This window comes from Camelus ferus, chromosome 3 (genome assembly GCF_009834535.1).
Source record: "Camelus ferus isolate YT-003-E chromosome 3, BCGSAC_Cfer_1.0, whole genome shotgun sequence".
Lineage (NCBI taxonomy): Eukaryota > Metazoa > Chordata > Mammalia > Artiodactyla > Camelidae > Camelus > Camelus ferus.
Window position 1 is genome coordinate 11727074 of NC_045698.1, and position 17710 is coordinate 11744783.

The 17710-nt window shown below is 40.4% G+C and overlaps 1 protein-coding gene across 1 annotated transcript in view; it reads right to left on the bottom strand.

Moving 5' to 3' along the window:
* The window catches only part of MARCHF11 (membrane associated ring-CH-type finger 11), a 104625-nt gene extending 88995 nt beyond the window's left edge, over nucleotides 1-15630 (bottom strand). The window contains exons 1-2 of the mRNA XM_032470294.1: nucleotides 15070-15630; nucleotides 13722-13877 (exon numbers count right to left, since the gene is read on the bottom strand). Of these exons, the coding sequence (XP_032326185.1) occupies nucleotides 13722-13877; nucleotides 15070-15621 (708 nt within the window). The 5' untranslated portion in view covers nucleotides 15622-15630. The remainder of the gene's footprint in view (nucleotides 1-13721; nucleotides 13878-15069) is intronic.
* Between the last annotated feature and the right edge of the window lie 2080 nt (nucleotides 15631-17710).

Sequence of the window (17710 nt, forward strand, 5' to 3'; positions counted from 1 at the left end):
ATTTATTTCAAACAGATTTTGGAAGCCCAATGACAATTTCTGTAGTTCTAGGAGCAACGTAAAAAGTCATTCCTCCTCTTTAAGTCACTGCATGACTTTCATAGTGGCCAAGTCATGCACAAGCCACATCAATAGCTCCCAATTATATTACCTTGAAAATCACAGTCTCACACATTCATTCTCCAAATAGCCAGGTGTCCTAGATGGCATTCAGTGAGATAACGGAGATTCTCTGCAAAACAGTCCATCTCAGAAAATGTGTGTTTTTCAACAGAAAAAAACGTATTTGTCCAAGATGAGTGTTTTTATCACTATATTTATAAAATATATTTATAAAAATCAATATTAAAAATAATTAAAATCCAAATGCACTGAATTTCTCATATATGATGGCTTTTATTTAAGATCCTAACCCCTTGATTATTCTGTAGATTGCACAGTGAATGTGGCAACATAAATATTTTAAATAACTCAGGAAGAGTAAATTTAGCATCTGTGATTCTTAGAATCTAGAATGTATTTTTAGAATCTAGAATGTATTTTTCACTATTCTTTTTCTCTTAACGTCTATCTGATGGTGCTCTTTTGTCCTTTATTTTAAAACCAATGTCTTAAATATTCACCATACTATCCAAGATATATAATGGATCAAGGAAATTGGGCCATTATGGGAGCTTTTAATATATTGATGCAAATTATATAAATATAGGCTGCAAAATATTGACCTCTCCAGTCCATTCATGGAAAACTAAAACCCAGAATGAAATGTACTTCAGTAGGAAAACTAAGCATGGCAAACATTCACTAGTATACCTTATTTCTAGAAAGTCATATATGACAATTTCTGTCAATCAGTTTTAAAGGTCTTGCATTGGTAGCCTTCCTAACCACTTTATCTAAAATTTTAACCACTCCTCTCAACATTTCATCTCCCGCTTCTTTGCCCAATGTTTTCCCCTTAGCACTTACTGCTAATTGATTTACTAATTATTTTACTTGGAATTTTTACTTGTATGTTATCAATTTCCCTCTCTGGAATATACACCCTCTGAGGGCAGAGATTTTATTTCTTTTGTTTACTGTTTTATTCATCTCCAGTCCCTAGAACAGTGCCTGGCACCCAGTAAGTAATTAATAAATATTTGTTGGATTATTAAATGGATGAATAAATAAATGAAAAAAACAACAAATCCAAAACCTGGCAGAATTGTATGTGTTCCAACTCTTGTTAGGAGTCAGAACTTAATAAACACAATCACATACCAGGAGTTTTGAAACTGTTACTTGATTTAACCTTCCCAGCAACATTAAGGAATTAATACACATGATATCACTGTTGGCCACACAACTTAGTATGTGGCTGAGCTAAAATTTAGACTCTGGTCTGCATATTCCAAAGTCCATGCTTTTTCCATTATGTTGCACTGACCTACATATAATCTTAACCCCTCTAGAAGGTGTGTAATAAATGTATAAAAGGATAGTTTTAAATTAAAAAGGCTAATTGTGTCAAAATACTCATGGAGCTTTGTAGACTTGGAAGAATCAGTTGAGTATTTATGAATGGCTTTTCCATTTATTAGAAAAGCTTAGGGTTCCACAATGCCTTAGTGACTCACACCAAGTCTCAGGTGGTGGGGGGAGGACAGGATAGGAAAAAATCACATATTTCTTTCACAAATTATGGGAGAGGACTATTGCATAAATACACAGGTTAACAGAATATTCAATAAGGGATTTAAAACACATAATTTCATACAGCACACAATCACCATGATTGCAGAATAATAGGTCTTCCTAAACTGATAACTTCATGAACAAAGCAACATCAGCAACATTTGCTGATTTTCATAAGGCTCTATTTTAGGAATAATTGCATAAAGGTCCGAACTCCCTTACCCAATAATCCAACTATATGCTGTCTGCAAGAGACATACTTTAGATTAAAAAACCTAATATGTTGAAAGTAAAAAATTTAAAAAGAGATATATCATATAAGCTGAAGCAGCTATCCCAATATCTTAAAGATAAAAATTGTTACTAGAGACAAAAGACTTGTGATAAAAAAGACATTGTGATAAAAAAAGTTGATCCATCAAGAAGATGTGATATTGATACATGTATTTACACCTAATAACAGAGTCCCAAAATATGTAAAGCAAAAACTGACAGAATCGAAGAGAGAAATGGACAATTCAACAACAATATTTGGAGACTTCAATTCCCCACTTTCAACTAGACAGAAGAGCAAAAAAGGAACTAAAAGACATCAACAACACTATAAACTACACCAGATGGACCTTTATAGAACACAACACCAACAACAGCAGAACACTCACTCTTCTCAAGAGCATGTGGAACTTTCTCCAGGATAGACCATATGTTAGACCAAAATCCCTCACCTAAAACTCTTTGGGCCATATGTGTTTCAGAATTCCAAATTGTCCAGATTTTTAAAATATGGTATGGTGTATTTTCATTGTATTATGTAATACCCCACACCCTCAGCACGATCTGGGTCAACAGGCTATAACCAATCACAGTATTTCTATGGCAAAATATATGAACACTGTCACTACTCAAGATAAAGACTATAAATAGCATCAACTCAGGTCAGGAGATGTTTTGTCACCAAATAAGTCACACACAAAAAAGTTTTTTAAACTCTTGCTTCTATTTTCAACACATTTTCAAATGGCTCTGCTTTTTTTCATCTCTACTGCATCATCCTAGTATGAGCCACTGCTATGTCCTTCCCATCCATCGGGGAGCATTCTAACAGCACCCCTGCTCTCAGCCCAGGCTCCCTCCAGCCCAGTCTTTACAAAGCAGCTAAAAGTGTCTGTTATTATATTACTCCTCTGCTCGAGATTCTCCAATGACTTACCATTGCTCTTAGGATGAAGCACACATTCCTCACGATGGCCTGCGTGGGAGGGTGCACCTCTACCTCCCCATCTACTCCTCCTCACTCATGGTCCTTTTTATTCCCTTCAGCGCAACAAGCTGTTTCCTCCTGAGGGTCTTTAGTCTAGCTGCTCTCCCTTCCTGAATGCTCTTCAAAGAGTTTTTCAAAGGAAGGATCATCATCAATCAGTCTTCAGGTCCAAACTCAGATGTCACCTCTTCATAGAAGACTTTCCCTACCCCTTCTATCTAGATGCACTTAGCCTTCTCCATGCTACTTTTTAAAAAATAAACTGAATTTTAGAGCAGTTTCAGATTTACATAAAAGTTGCAAAGATAATTCAAGGAATCCCCACACAGGCTGCACACAGTTTCCCTTACTGTTACCCTCTTCCATTACTATGGCACATTTGGCACAAATAATAAACCAACACTGGTACAGTACTATTGATGAAGCGCCACACTTTACTAGGATTTCACTAGTTCTTCCCTATGTCCTTTTTGTGTTCCAGGATTCCATCCAGGTTATCACATTACATTCACTCATCACCTTTCCTCAGCTTCTTCTAGTCTCTGACAGTTTCTAAGACTTTCCTTGTTTTTTCTTCACAGTGTTGAAGCATACTGGTCAGGTATTTTATAGACGGTCCCTCAGTTTGGTTTGGTCTGCTGCTTTTCTCATGGTTACAACCAGGGTGACAGGTTTTTAAGGGGAAGACCACAGAGGTGAAGCAGTCTCATCACATAATATCAAAGGCACATGTTATCAACATGAACTGTCACTGTTAAACTCGGCCCCCTGGCTTAGGCAGTACTTGCCAGGCTTGTCTACTATAAAGCTACTCCCCTTCTCCCCTTCTTACCCTGTAACCAGTTGACTCTTTGGAAACAAGTCACTAAGTACAGCCCACACTCAAGGGTCAGGGGTAGCTGAACCCCGTCTCCTGGAGGGGGCATTATATAAATAAACTATGTAGAATTCTTCTGTAAGGAAGATTTGTCTCTTTCCCTCCATTTACTTATTCATTCAATCATTTCTTTATAACAATGTGCACTCATGGATATTTATATTACAGCTTAGGTTATAATTCAATACCACATTATTTATTTCATTGATCAAATTGTTTCAGATTTAGCCACTGGGGGCCCTTTCAGGCTGGCTCTTGTGTTCTCCTTTGCTATGCCTCATCCTTCTGTTTTTTTGAGCACCTCTTTACTTTCTGGAACAAGATACTCCAGTCTCATCTTGTAGAAGACAAGCATCTTGTAGAAGACAAGCATCTTTTATAAGACAAGCATCTTGTATAAGACTGGTTCCATTTACTGGAGAATGGTACTGGAAACCAAAATCTGATGCTAGGTAAGTTTATTATTACTGAGGTGTTACCATTGGGCCCTCTCAACAAATAGAGCTAAGAAATGGATGTGTGTATACTAACCTATGTACAAGCACGTATCTATAAATATTTCTATATGTAATCTTTTGTATCTACCTTAAGCAAAACATGAGTTTATACTGATGTTTCCAACTCAGATCCAGTACCATATGGTCCCTTTTTTAATCACACAGTTTGTTTTCCATTGAATTATTACCATAAATCTAGAATTACCTAGTTTATTTGCTTATTGTTTACTATTTGTCCCTCATCATCAAGAATTTAAATTTTAGAAGCAGAGGTCTTACCTGTTTTAACAAACTGTGTAGCTCTAGAACATAGAGCAGTGCCTGCAACATGGCAGTGATTAATTTATTGAATGAGTGAAAGAAAATCAATAAAAAATATTAATTATTTAATTCATAGTAGGAAAAAAAAAAGATGAAATATTTTATTTTACTTGACATGAGTAAGATCATCTTCTAAACAAAAAAAAAACACATATTAATCCATTGTTATGCCCTGTTATATTAATAATCTCTATGCATTCATCATCACTTGGCATTGAAACTTTCCCACAAGCAATTCAAAGAATGCTTGATGATTTTCTCCTAAAGTTTACTGTAGTAGAGCTTAATCATGTCCAAAATGAACTAAGATATTTCTGTCACAGATTTTATTTTATGTAATGTATACTACCTTCAGTCTTAGGAGGGTGTAGGTCAGAGAGAAGAGGCAGACAGGAGGTAAGGAGATTCCTTCACCAAACTCTCCAAAGAGGTTTCAATATCCTTTCCCCATAGTCTAAGAACCACGTGTCACTCAAAGCTACCCAAAAAGTTATGGTACAATTATTTGTAATTTTGTTAGCTTAGCATTTTTCTACTACTTCTCAAATAGCTGAAAAGTCTTGTCTAGATCTGAAGATGCCTTTAATAGAAACTATGATTTCTATTATTAAGTACATTTACATACTGCCATTAAGCATGACTGAGAGTCCACCGTGAAAGGTGAAGGACAGATTGGGAGGGGACTGAAAGATAGTTTTGCATTCAGGATTTCCTTTCATCCTCCAGGTTAGAGCTTGAGCATGCTTGGTCCTAGAGAACACAGTGTGGGCAAGGACTGTTACCCCCATTCACTGAGTCTTTCCCTCCAAAGAACTGGAGGTTCCCCAGGAAACTGCCCATCCACTTACCCCCAGTAAAAAGATAAGGGTAAGATGTTGTCAACAAGAGGAAGAAAGAGATTGAAGAAGGACAAGAGAAATATTTACTGAATGCTCAGTGTGTGCCTGGCAAATCCTGTGCTCTTCACTACTTTGCTCTCAAGGTTACAACTAATTTTACCAAAATTGGGTAAAGCTTTTTATTTTCTTTATTTTTTTCTTTCAAATTAATAGAGAGGACACTAACATACACACTTATATTAAAGCCTGCAAATGTAGCATAGAAAAGAAGTTGATACTGGGGAGTGGGTGGGGAAGAGAAACGAGCATGCACCTCTGGTGGCTTCTGGAATATTCTTTCACAAGGATACAAGTAAAATCCTCTAATATTTGTGAGAGATGTTATCCTTCTTCAAATCTTTTTTTTTTAAATAGTCTAAACAACCAAAGGATCCTGTGTAAATTTCTTGAAATAGTTCCTTGTTTATTTGAACTATTTTGCACTTCAGAGTCATGACACATCAGTGTCAGGGCACAACTGCAAGTCCATATATAACAAAGGCGTGCCCAGAGGGCTCCTGAAACAAGAGCTTCACGCACATGGGGAGGGTCCCCTGGGCCCAAATTAAGCCTTGGCCACTTGCACATAATTAGCATACCAAAATGAGAAGTGAAACCAAAAGGCGCATTAGGGCAAAGGAACTCTGTTCCTCTGTTAGGGGTACACTGCCCAGGTGTCACCAGCAAAGTGAACTATGTTGAAGAGATGACAACTGGAGAAAAAAAACAGATTTTCAGAAAGCAGCTTTCAGAACATACCACCCCTAAAAGGAGGACTGAATAAGAAATGTCTCCTCCATAAGTTCTCCTGTGGACTTCACCTACACGGACATGCTTCTAGGTATTTGTAATGCCTTCCCAACACAACTGTTTCCAGTCCACCTCTACTTCTGTGGGACTTCATTTGGCTAAATCATAAAAGCAGCTGTTGAATGATGAGTTATGGGCACCGGGAGGATGCTCAAAGAGCCAAGGATCCAGAAAGCACAAGGCACAGTGCAGTTTTTCTTGGCCCAGTCCTCCGTGTCTGCCATCCATTTACTTGTAATTGTAGGTGATTATCTCGTCCACTCCCTGCTGCTCTGAAGGGTCGGAAGCACTCCAGCATTGCCCTCGGAGTCCTCCAGCTCTACTCTTAGAAGGTCCAAAAATAGAACGAAGCTGAGTTTCCTTTGTTCCAATCCCTTCAGCAAACATCAGTCACATCACAGCAAAGCCACACACCAAGGCAAAGCAGGAAATGAGTAAAGGAGAAATAGCCTGTTCTCTGGCTGCATCTCCCTGCTTTGGAATACTGCACTCTCCAGTGGAAAATCATTTCTGAAGTTCTGTTACAACTGTACAAACTGCTCATCCGGAAAAAAAAAAAATGTCACCTTGCTTTCAGCCAGGTGGCAGATTTCATACCAAAAAAAAGATACCCAGTAGACATTCTAAGCGGTTCATCTTTATCCATGATCATACAGTAAAACTTCCTACAAATTATTCAAATTCTCTGAACAAATGCTAGATGAATTCCTTCAACCAGTGACAACCTCAAGAAAGTAAGTGTGTCACACATGGGTAATTTCACATTCAAGGAGTCTTTTTTCATGACATTTTATTTTTTGAAAAGAGCAGATATGTCTCACTGGAAGCTTTTTTTTCTTTCATTCTAGACTTTTAAAAATAGATCCTGCTCTTAAGACTTTTTCCTATGGTCTGAAGAATGGAACATATTTTTCCCAGGCAGATTCAGAATCAGATTATCAGATCAATCTAAGAACAGGTTTAAAAATGATAGCCAGTGGATGGCTAATGTGTGGGAGATAAATGCAGCTTGATTTCCTTAAGTCATATTCTCACGGCAGAAATGTGAACATGCTGGTTCTCTCTACCTGACCAGAACACTCATTTCATTCATTCATTCATGTCACAATATTCACTGAATGCCCATGAAGTGACCAAGAAAATCGATATTAAGCTACATTGAACTGTGTTACATAATATGTTCTAAAAATCTGTCCCACTCAAAATGTTCTTTCTTCTATGGGCAGCTGATTAGAGGCATCAAGAAAGCAAAAAAGAGAAAGGTGTCAAAAGGAAAATACACTTAAAAAGAGCTAGAAAAATGTAAAAAAGCAGATCCATGTGGGGAAGAAAGTTCTGGAGAGCACCACCCATCAGGACCACATCAGCCTCAATCCTCTCTCCGTAAAGGATAAAAGCAAACACCAGCCCACAATGCCCTCAGTGGCCTCCGTCTCTTTTTACTACCGTCTCAGGACCACCTGGCTTTGAAGCAAACTGTAAAATCACCATACACATGGCCTATACAGTAAATAAGATGGCTATAGTAGGAGACAAAGTGCAATTTCTATATTTTATTCACTAGAGGATCATTAATCTGTTCTAGTGAATAAAATGCAGACTTGAGTGTTTTAAGAATTAGTCAGCAAATGAAATAAAAATAATTTCAAAGGCCGGGGGTTGCCTCATGATGTGTTCTTAGTTTATTTAGACATTTTTAATTATCTATAAAATATGTCAGTACATGCATTTAAATATTACACTTTACCATTGTTTCTCAGTTATTCAGGCATGCTGATAAAAAGCTTCCCCTCTGCCTGTTATTTACTATTAAACCTACAGAGAATGTTAATAAGAGCAACAGTTAGAGAAAAAGTAAAAGAAATGGGGTGGCTTTGCCACTTCAACCAAGGCTGTATGCCTGCAGACATTTTTAATCCATAAAATGCGAATACCTGAAGTATTTCAAATGACAGCAAGAATGCTGATAAAATTCATGCTCTGATGTTTTCTTAATACGTTTTCAAAATCACAGTCAGTTTTCAATGATAATTCGTCAGCTTCTTCTACTGCATTAGTGACATCATGGGAACAACTTAATCACTTCTGAAGGAAGAAAGCACCTCTTTCAGGACAGAGCCCCATTTAGTAAAATAATGATCACAAGGTCCTCAAGAAGTTCATTAAAGTTCTAAACGTTTTGCAAACGTTCTATAGCTCCAGAAGCTGTACCTTAGAAACATAGCCAAGATGAACCTACCTGGTGCCAACTTCCTCTCTAATTCCAAACTATCATGATAAATCCCAGGGTTTTAAGACTATGGATAAAAATAAAAAAGACTCTCAAAGTCCTCCTTCTTCCTAGGAGACCCTCCAGTCATTCTCACTGCTGTAAGAAGACTTGTTCCTGACAGCCCATCATATGAGCTTTAAGGAAAAGCAGCAAGGGGAATATAAACACAAGTGTTAGAGGCGAGCGAAAATGGCCAGGGCCCTATTATTATATGCGGAGGAAGGTGGCCCCCATGCAAGTCTCCATCCCTACTCCTCAAGTCCTCTGCCAATACTTTCCCCTGGTGCTCCGAGCAACAGAGGAGGAAGGAAAGCGGAGGGATCCCACTGTTCGCTGTGACTGATGCTCAGCCACCTGCCTGTGCCTTTGTGATTGCCACTCAGGGAGCTCTGGGGCTTCTTCTGCTCACACCCCCCCCCAACCAACAGGGGTCTCTCCAAAGCACAAACACACATGGGTGCCCAATGACAATGCTGAATAGCACTGTCCTGTGCTTTGGCCTCATCAAAAGCATCTCATGACTCTGATTATGAGCAGACTTCAATAAAGACCCAGGGGGAGGGACACCTGGAGAATAAATATGTTCCCATGTGCTGAGATCATTATATCTTATTACATCTGACTTGTTAATATGCAGATGCATTCTTTATTATCAATAACAAATTTGGTCAGAAACCCAGGTGGGCTCTCCTACAAAAAGCAGGGAGTAAAAAGACAGAGGCAAAGAATGACATGGAAAGAAGAGTCATTAATTTCATTTTGGTGGCAACAGACTGAAGGAAACAACGGGGACCTGTAAGCACTGTTGCTGTGAGCTAATGAAGGTCCCCATCTGTTAAATGACAAAACAGGTAAAAATAATCAGAGCCAACATTAAAATGGCACCTACTACGTGCTAGCACTACTCTAAGTACTTCATATGTATATATGTATTTAAACCTCAAAGTGTGTGTAAAATCGGTGCCACTGTTATTTTTTATAGATGAGTTGCCTGAGGCAGAAATAGTTGAGCCACTCTTCCAAGGTAGCATAGCTATTGCCTTCCATTAACATTCTGTTTTTCTATGTTTAGATTTTATAGCCCATTTCTTATAACAAGTTTAAAGTTTCCCATACAATACTTTATCTAGTAAATGTTATCTCTTCAAACACTTCTATCTCTTGAAAAAGTACTGAAAGCATTCATAAACTTGAATATACTAGCTTAATTAGTTTAGAATATCACCAACATCTCAAAATAAATTTGGTCTTATGTGTTCTTAGATTCCACTAATTTTATACCATACTATGAGATTCAAAACAAAATTAGCTTTTACTCTTAAGATAACATTAATGCATCATCTTGAATATGTTAATCAATAAAAGAGATTCTGCAAGTAGGTAGAAAGGTAAATGCATGTTAATTACTTCTAATGTCTTAATTAACTCCTACTGCTGATGATACAGTAATTAAGGTTTAAATATATAGGCTACATCATCAGTTTTCTACTGGGTCATGTTGCTGAGCATCACTAAAAATCTCACAAAATGGGAAGGTTTAGACACAGATTCTCAAAAAAATCTAATCTCAATGAGAAAAACAAGGAAAGCTAAGGTTTTAGACTCATTGCAACATATTTCCCTCATGCACACCTGCTTCCTGATTAGCTGCTCCGTTCCTTCTCTGTCCCCTTGTCCCTCTGAACACCAAGAGGTGCATCATGTTAATAATCACTTCTGAAAGTTCTTGAGGATATGTATCAAGCACCACTGATAGAGTAAACTCCCATACATTTTTTTTAACCTTCTTTATTTCTGAGCCCTGGGAGAGAAGAAATTGTGGTGCTGTTGACTGATTTGGACCTGATGAGGACCAAATGCAGAGACCAGGGTAAGTTGATAGTGCCATTTTAGAGGCTCTCTCCCATGGTAGATTAAAGGTGTCCATCCTCTTTAAAGAAGGGCAGATTCTAGAGGTGGAGTCTATTTTTCCCTCTCTTGAATCTGGTTGGTCCTTTGACTTACGTGAATCAAAGGAATTCAGCAGACATAAAACCATGTCTGCTGAGCCAAAGCTGGGCCTTAAGAGATCTACAGCTTCCACTTTCACACTCTTGGAAACCAGCCATCATATTGTGAGACATCCAAGTCACATATAAAGAGAAGTGAGGTACCAGCTGGCAGCCTCTACGAGCTTCCAGCCAACAGCCAGCACAAACAACAAGTAGAATGAGTGAGCCATTCTTGGCTGTTCCAGTCCAGTCAAACTGATGGATGAAGTACAGCTCCAGAATGACACCACATGTGGAAAAGAACCTCCTAACTGATCTCAATCAACAGGTAGACTCTTAAGAGATAATAAACGATAGTTGTTTTAAACCATTAAGTATTTTAAGGAGCTTGTTATACAACAATACAAGGGCTGAAACCCTGCTTGACTCAGCATAACACAGGATAAGTTGTGATAGGCCCAGAAACTTCAGGATGGCTATGATGGAGCTGAGAACAGTTTCCAACTAGGGCAGAGTGGCTAAGATTGCGGACCCTAGACCCAGACTATGCATCCTGGCTTTGCCTTCTACTATATAGAGATGTATGCAGTAGAAGTTACTTAACTCTTCTGTGCCTCAGTTTCACTTTGTATAAAATAGAGATAATAATATTCTCTATCTCATAGGTTTGTTTTGAAGATTAAATATCAGTAGCATTATGTATAAAGCACTCAGAACAGTGCCTGGCACAAAGTAACTTTGGGTAAATGTTTTCTCTCAATGTTATCATTCAGTCTTTATTCTGCTCTGCGTCCAAGGAACCATATCTATGGGAAGGCTCTATACTTAGAACAAAGGGATATGGAAAGTGAAGGGAAGGCCATAACACCATTCCTGTTTGAGGAAATGCATCTCTGCCGTGCCATTAAAGCATGAATGTGATCAATGCTAAATCTGATTGGCCTCATACCAGCAAAGGAGAAAACCAAAAATCAGAGTAAGTGCCCAGTTATTGGGTCATCAATAACGGAAGTGCCAGACAATTAGTCAAAGTTTATCTGAAGATAAACTATTCATATATATAACAATCTGCGCTTTGGGAACCTTATAACTGATTTCTGTACATTAAGAATACTGATATTTATATGCATATAATGTGGTCCTGGAAAGTTATTTTCTCAGGCATGATCTGAACTATCATCATCATACTCATATCAGCTTTGCTTCTGAATATTATTTTGTAGTTCACTGGAGCAAACAGATTAGGCCACAGGTTACGACAACGTTTGCAAATGTCATAATAAAATGAATCCTGAATGTGTCACAATACCAGGTTAGTTTTTAAACTTTAGTAGCTTTTTTCTTTTGAATTTTTGGTCATATCTTATACACACTGTGGGGAACTGCTTTTCTTAAAATAATTATTGATTGTCTTTTTAAAATGAAATAGAGTATAGTAGTAATCAATTCATGTTGCTGTAAGATTAGAATTAGTAAATAGTACTTTTTGCCCCAAACTTTCATCTCTTCTCTGTTTTAAAATTACTCAAGGACCTATTTCTACTTACTTCAAAATGAATCATCCCAAATGAATTAATATTTAGTGGCCATAAGTTAGAGGTTCTGAAATATTTAGCAATCTATTTCAGCTCTTGAACTGAAATAGACTGGTCACAGCACTTCCAATGGGGCTTTTCACTGGAAACTCAAAGTTCTCCATTTCCCATCTCATATCTCTATTTATAAAATTATTGTAGCTTCAATTATACTCCTCATGTCCTGCTATTTGAACATGGTTCCATCTGGTTTTCAAGACAACTATGATGGATCTATAAATTGATATTCAAGTAGTTCAATCAATTAGAGGTTCTGAGAACATGTGTCAGGTTCTTGCCTGTCTTCGGCATGATAACATCACTCATCCACATTAGTTATTTGCCTTCTTTCCAAATTATTTGTAAGCCTTAGGTCAGCTTGAGAAATTTCATACTTTCATTTCATGCCTGCTAATCATGCCTTAAATGATGACTATCAGAGATGCAAATTAATTGCAAACTATATGAAGGATGCACACATTAAAAACTATGAAATTTAAATTATTAATTCAGCTTCCAGGTTCCTTCTGAAATTACTAACAATTTCACCTATTTTATATTGCTCAATGCAAACTAAATTTGGTAATTTAAATAGAAACATGGAACATTAGACTTTATTACTTTCTTCCCCTCCTAACTGTTCAAGTCTCTCTTCTTTTTCCTCCCATTAGCTCCTTTGTCTCTGTGTTTTGAACCTACTTTTTTATGGCTACTAAACTTCAGCCCCATGTCATTATCCGATCTCATCAATTATACATTATTCTGCTTTAGTTTAAGGTGTCATTCTTAGTATTTTTTATCTTACATTCCACCAGTCTATTCCAAGGACCTGAATCAGTTCCACCATACAAACAAATAAGCAAACAAACACAAAAGCCTATTTCCCAAGGGTTTTAGTACACTTATGGGCATTGTGTTATTATGTGATTATATACAAAAAGTTTTAAGAGTATGTACAATTTCAGTAATATTATTGAGAGTAACTGTTCGGAATACTTCTGCATCCACTATGTAGTTGAACAGAGCAATGAATGAAAGTAGCTAAAATTTAACTGTGAAAAAACCTCACATGAAAAAGAAAGCCTAGTTAAGTGAAAAGAATGTTCAGAACTAGTAGGTTCAATCTCAGTTTCCAGACTAGTAACATTTTGCTTTACTTGAATCCATTTTCCATAAATGGAGTCATTTAGGGCTCTAATGCTTAAATTAACAAAATATGACTAGAATTAATTGTGTAACATTTCTAATTTAAAAAATTGACTTAATTGGGGTATAAGACATTTTACTAACTTGACCTTTTAGAAACAAAGATGAGGATAGTTTCATCAATAAAAAACAAATTGATAAAGGAAACCATTTGAATAAAACGGCTTTTGAGTTTCTCAGATAAAAGTGTCACAGATTTCTCAAAGCACATCTCTACAAATTCTAAATCTTGGTTTTACTGTAATTCGCATAAAATGTCTTAAGTAGCATATGTAAATATCCTTAGTAATAACTGAGCTCAAGTGCACTCATGTTTAGCAAAATTATTTCAGGGGGAAAAATGTCACAAATGTTTACCTGGCAAGGTTGTTTCATTTTAATGGCTATGACATGGTATCTGTAACAGCAGAGTTCACAGGTCCAAGAACCTCTCTCACTAATCCACTTTAGCAAGCACAGCTGATGTGTATACCGAACTGACCCATCGCATCGGCAGGGGTTTAACAGCTCCCCCTGAAAAGGAAACAACTCAGTATCATTATTTAGCTAAAACAAATCCAACCCTTGCTTTCTTTTCTTTCAAAGTCATTTACTCAGAAGGATACAAGCATCAGATTCTATCTTAGAAAATGAAATTAAATTTTTATACCTCTGATGGGAATGAAACTAAAGTCTTAAAACTATTTCAAAGATACTACTTAGAGTTATGACATAAATGTTCTACCAACATACAAAATGTCTGCAAGATATAGCTCCAAATACCCTTGGGGGAAAGCTGTACTATTAAATCTCTTTAATAACTTTTAAGTGGATGGTCAGATGCATTTCCTCTGCAGTTATTCTTGATCATTGCTAAAGAAGAAATGCATGCCGTCCCAGAAAGTAGCTTGCAATAGCATTATGCTTTTATTTTTTCTAAATGTAGCATCATAAATATTGACTTAGGGCACTATATTCCTGAAAGCCTGCATATTCTTATGCAATTTCCTTACTTATAAGTATATTAAACCTAATGTTTTCTCAGACCACACATTTTGTGAGAGATGTATTATCGTGTTATTTCCATGATTACTCGAATATAAGTTCGCATGCACCTCTAATGGAGCTTATAATTTTAGAATTGTGTTTCTAATAAAATATAAAGTACATTGTTGGCAAAAAATAGGCTTTCTTTCACAAGGTCAAAGTATATTTTTATTTCTCTTATGAAAAGTGTAACATTCTTCTCACATCAGTGAGACTGTCACCAAAATTTACAAAAAGGAAAGAAAGACTCTGCACTTTTTAGTTTTGACGTGACTCACCTCCAGTTTGTACCCTAAGGCTATCTGCTTCACGATACACTTGTAAATAAAGGACTATAGGTTTGTTTCTATGTATAAGCCAAAATCCATTTAGCAATTTACAAAAAAAAAAAAGTACTTATAGCATTATCATTAAAGCACCTGAGGAATGTGTAACTGCAAAACTAGGTAGAAAAAGAAGTGTACACCAAATTAAACACTGTGTTCGCCACCGGGACATTTTTATTCGCCTTCACAGAAAAGAAAAAAGAAACACACAGCAGCCGCCACTCAAGGACTCAGCGGAGAACTGAGCTGTGGGCGCTGTCCGTGGTGCTGAAAGGTCGGCAGCGCGAGAGGGAGCCAGCCCAGCCCCGACCGGAGCCCACCGCCCCCTGCCACGGGGTCCCGCCGGGCCTTACCTGCTCGGCGCCCTGGAAGCAGATCTTGCAGATGGGCTGGTGGTGCTGGTGCTGGTGCCCGGCGCGCTGATCTCCACCGCCGCTGCTGCTGCTGCGGCTGCTACATACCGAGCGCGTCTCGGGCTGGTCGCCGGCGCCCCTCCGCTCGCCCTCCCCGCCCGCGCCGGCCTCAGCTTCCCCCGGGTCGCCCTTCCCAGCTGCCGCCTCAGGGACAGCCGCCTCCGGAAGGCGCCTCGGACCTTCCCCGAAGTCGCCAGCCGCCGACACCTCCTGCCCCGCCGGCGGCAGGGGCAGCGGCGGTGGCTGCGGCAGCTCCTCCGCGCCCCTGTGCCGCGGGACCACCTCGGCTGGCGGCTCGTCGGGCCCCGCAGGGCGCTCGGGGGACGCGGGCGGCGCGGGCAGCGGCGGCAGGTAGCGCGGGGCCGCGGGGACCGAGGCCGGCTCTCCCGGCGGCGGCGGCGGCGGCTGCGGGGGAGGCGAAGGGGGCGGCTCGGAGTCCCGGCTCTCTGCCCCGTGGCGCCGACTGCCGCTGTGGCCGCCCTCAAAGCTCATGGTGCCGCCGCTGCCCTCCTGCCAGCCCGGGTGGCGGGCCGGGTTCGGGCTGCCGGCGAAGGGGGAGCGGAGGGGGCGGGAGGAAAGAGGAGGGAAGGAGGCAGGGAGGGAGGAAGGAGGGTGGGGAGAGGGGACTGGGGAGCCTGGGGCTGAGGGGCGGGACGGTGAGGGGACAGGAGGGCCCAGCGGCAGCGGCGGCAGAGGCTGCTGCTCCGCGGAGCCACCGGCTCGGCTCTGATGGAGGCGGCGCCGAATCCCGCGGCGCGTGAGAGCCACGACGCTGAGGGGGCCGATGGAGGGGACAGGGGGACTGGGGAAAGGGGGGAGAAGCAGCGCAGAGGAGGAGGGTGGGCCGGAGGAGGAGGTCTTTGGGGGAGCTGGAGCGGGGTGGGTGGGGAGGAGCGGAGGGTCGTTCGGAGGGAGGGGTGATGTGCAGGGGGCGGGTGCAAACCCCGGGTGAGTTGCGGAGACGACCGACCGGAATTGGGAGGTGGGGGGAATCCCTCCGCCGCCTCCACCGACCCCGCCCCGGGGCCGTTCACGTCGGTTCCGGGGCGGATTGCCCCTCTCCTGACCGCGCGGCACTGCGGCTCTCGTGAGTTGGATGGTGGGGGGAGGGGTTGGAGGTCGCGGGTCCAGAAACCGTTACTGGGTGGACAAGTGGGAGGCGGCGGCGCTGGGCAGGATGGGGCCAGGATGATGGAAGCCAAGACCCGCGTGGGAGCGGGGTTAGCGAGCCTGGTGCCCCGGGCGCACCCGAGCCGGCTAACCCTCGGCAAGGAAAAGAGCCCGCCGGGCGCTGGGGACCAAATGACGCTCCCAGCTGATCACTTCCAGCCCTCTGAGCCCTCTGCTTCAAGGGCACTCTCACTGATCCTCTAGAGCCCCCAAAGCAGAAGTCTTTGGAACCTGCGTCCTCCCTCCGCCCTCCTCGCCCCCTCCCTCCTGCAGTGAGTATCCGGGTTTATCTGTAAATATTCTGGTGACACGGTACATATCATTTCCTGGAGTGGTTCCTCCTAGTGAACCATGGTGTCACGTCCTGTAGCGGCTTGTCACTTTCACCCTTGCCTTATAAGAGGTGACTTATGACACCTCTCCTGCAGAAGTTGCTGCAACCTTGGATCTCAGTTTTTCGCACCCGGAAGCCAGGCAGTTTCTCTATAACTCCACTCCGCAAAACCTCTCTAGGACTCATCATCTGGCAGGGCAACAGTCCCCTCAATTCTTTTCTAAAATAAGCTAGCTACCTTACCTGCAGAGAACTAGATGGAAAACCGTGCAGTAGTTTCCAAAATCGTACACTGTAAAATCATAGAGCACTGGATTTATACACTGCAGTGTGTCTATCCAAAATCACTGGTGATTTTCACTAGTGTAACCCTTTGATGTCTTTGACACAACAAGCTCGCTTTTGGGGCGGTATTCTTGGCTGCATTTCAGAGCTGAAGAGCCAGGATCATATAGGCAAAGTAACTTGTTCAAGGTCACAGAACTATTAACAAAGAACTTTTGAGCTCTTGACTTCATATTTTCCCACTCAAACATCAGATGATTATTTTTTTCCCAAACCACCCTCCTGCCTCCTAAAACAATTTTGTACTATGGTGTGTTTGATGTTCTTAAATGGTTAAGATAAACTACCAGCATAAATTAATTTTTTCATAATACATTTTGGCAGTAAGAAATAAATCTGGTTTGAAAAAAAGTCCAGCTTTTTTGACAGAAATTGTTTCCATTGGCAAGTAGAGAAAGAGGTAGTATAAAAGAAGTCAAGAAAGCTTTGTTACAAATGGCTCCGGATGAAATAGTTCCCAGGAATGTCTTCTAACACTTAGCCCTCTCAGGCTAGCTTATTTTTGGTAACAGAGTGGCAGGCAGCAAGCACATTTAAAAAGAATAATAGTAATCCCTGAATGCCCTAGGAACTTATCACATTGAAGAAATGTGGTTGTAGATAATGCTTTCATTTTCAGTCTTCACCATCAAAATGACATTGCACAAGATTGTATATTGCCATAGTCTTAAGATAATCATAAGCCTTGATTTTAAATTCTTGAATTAAAAGGTATCTAAATTGGTTTTTTAA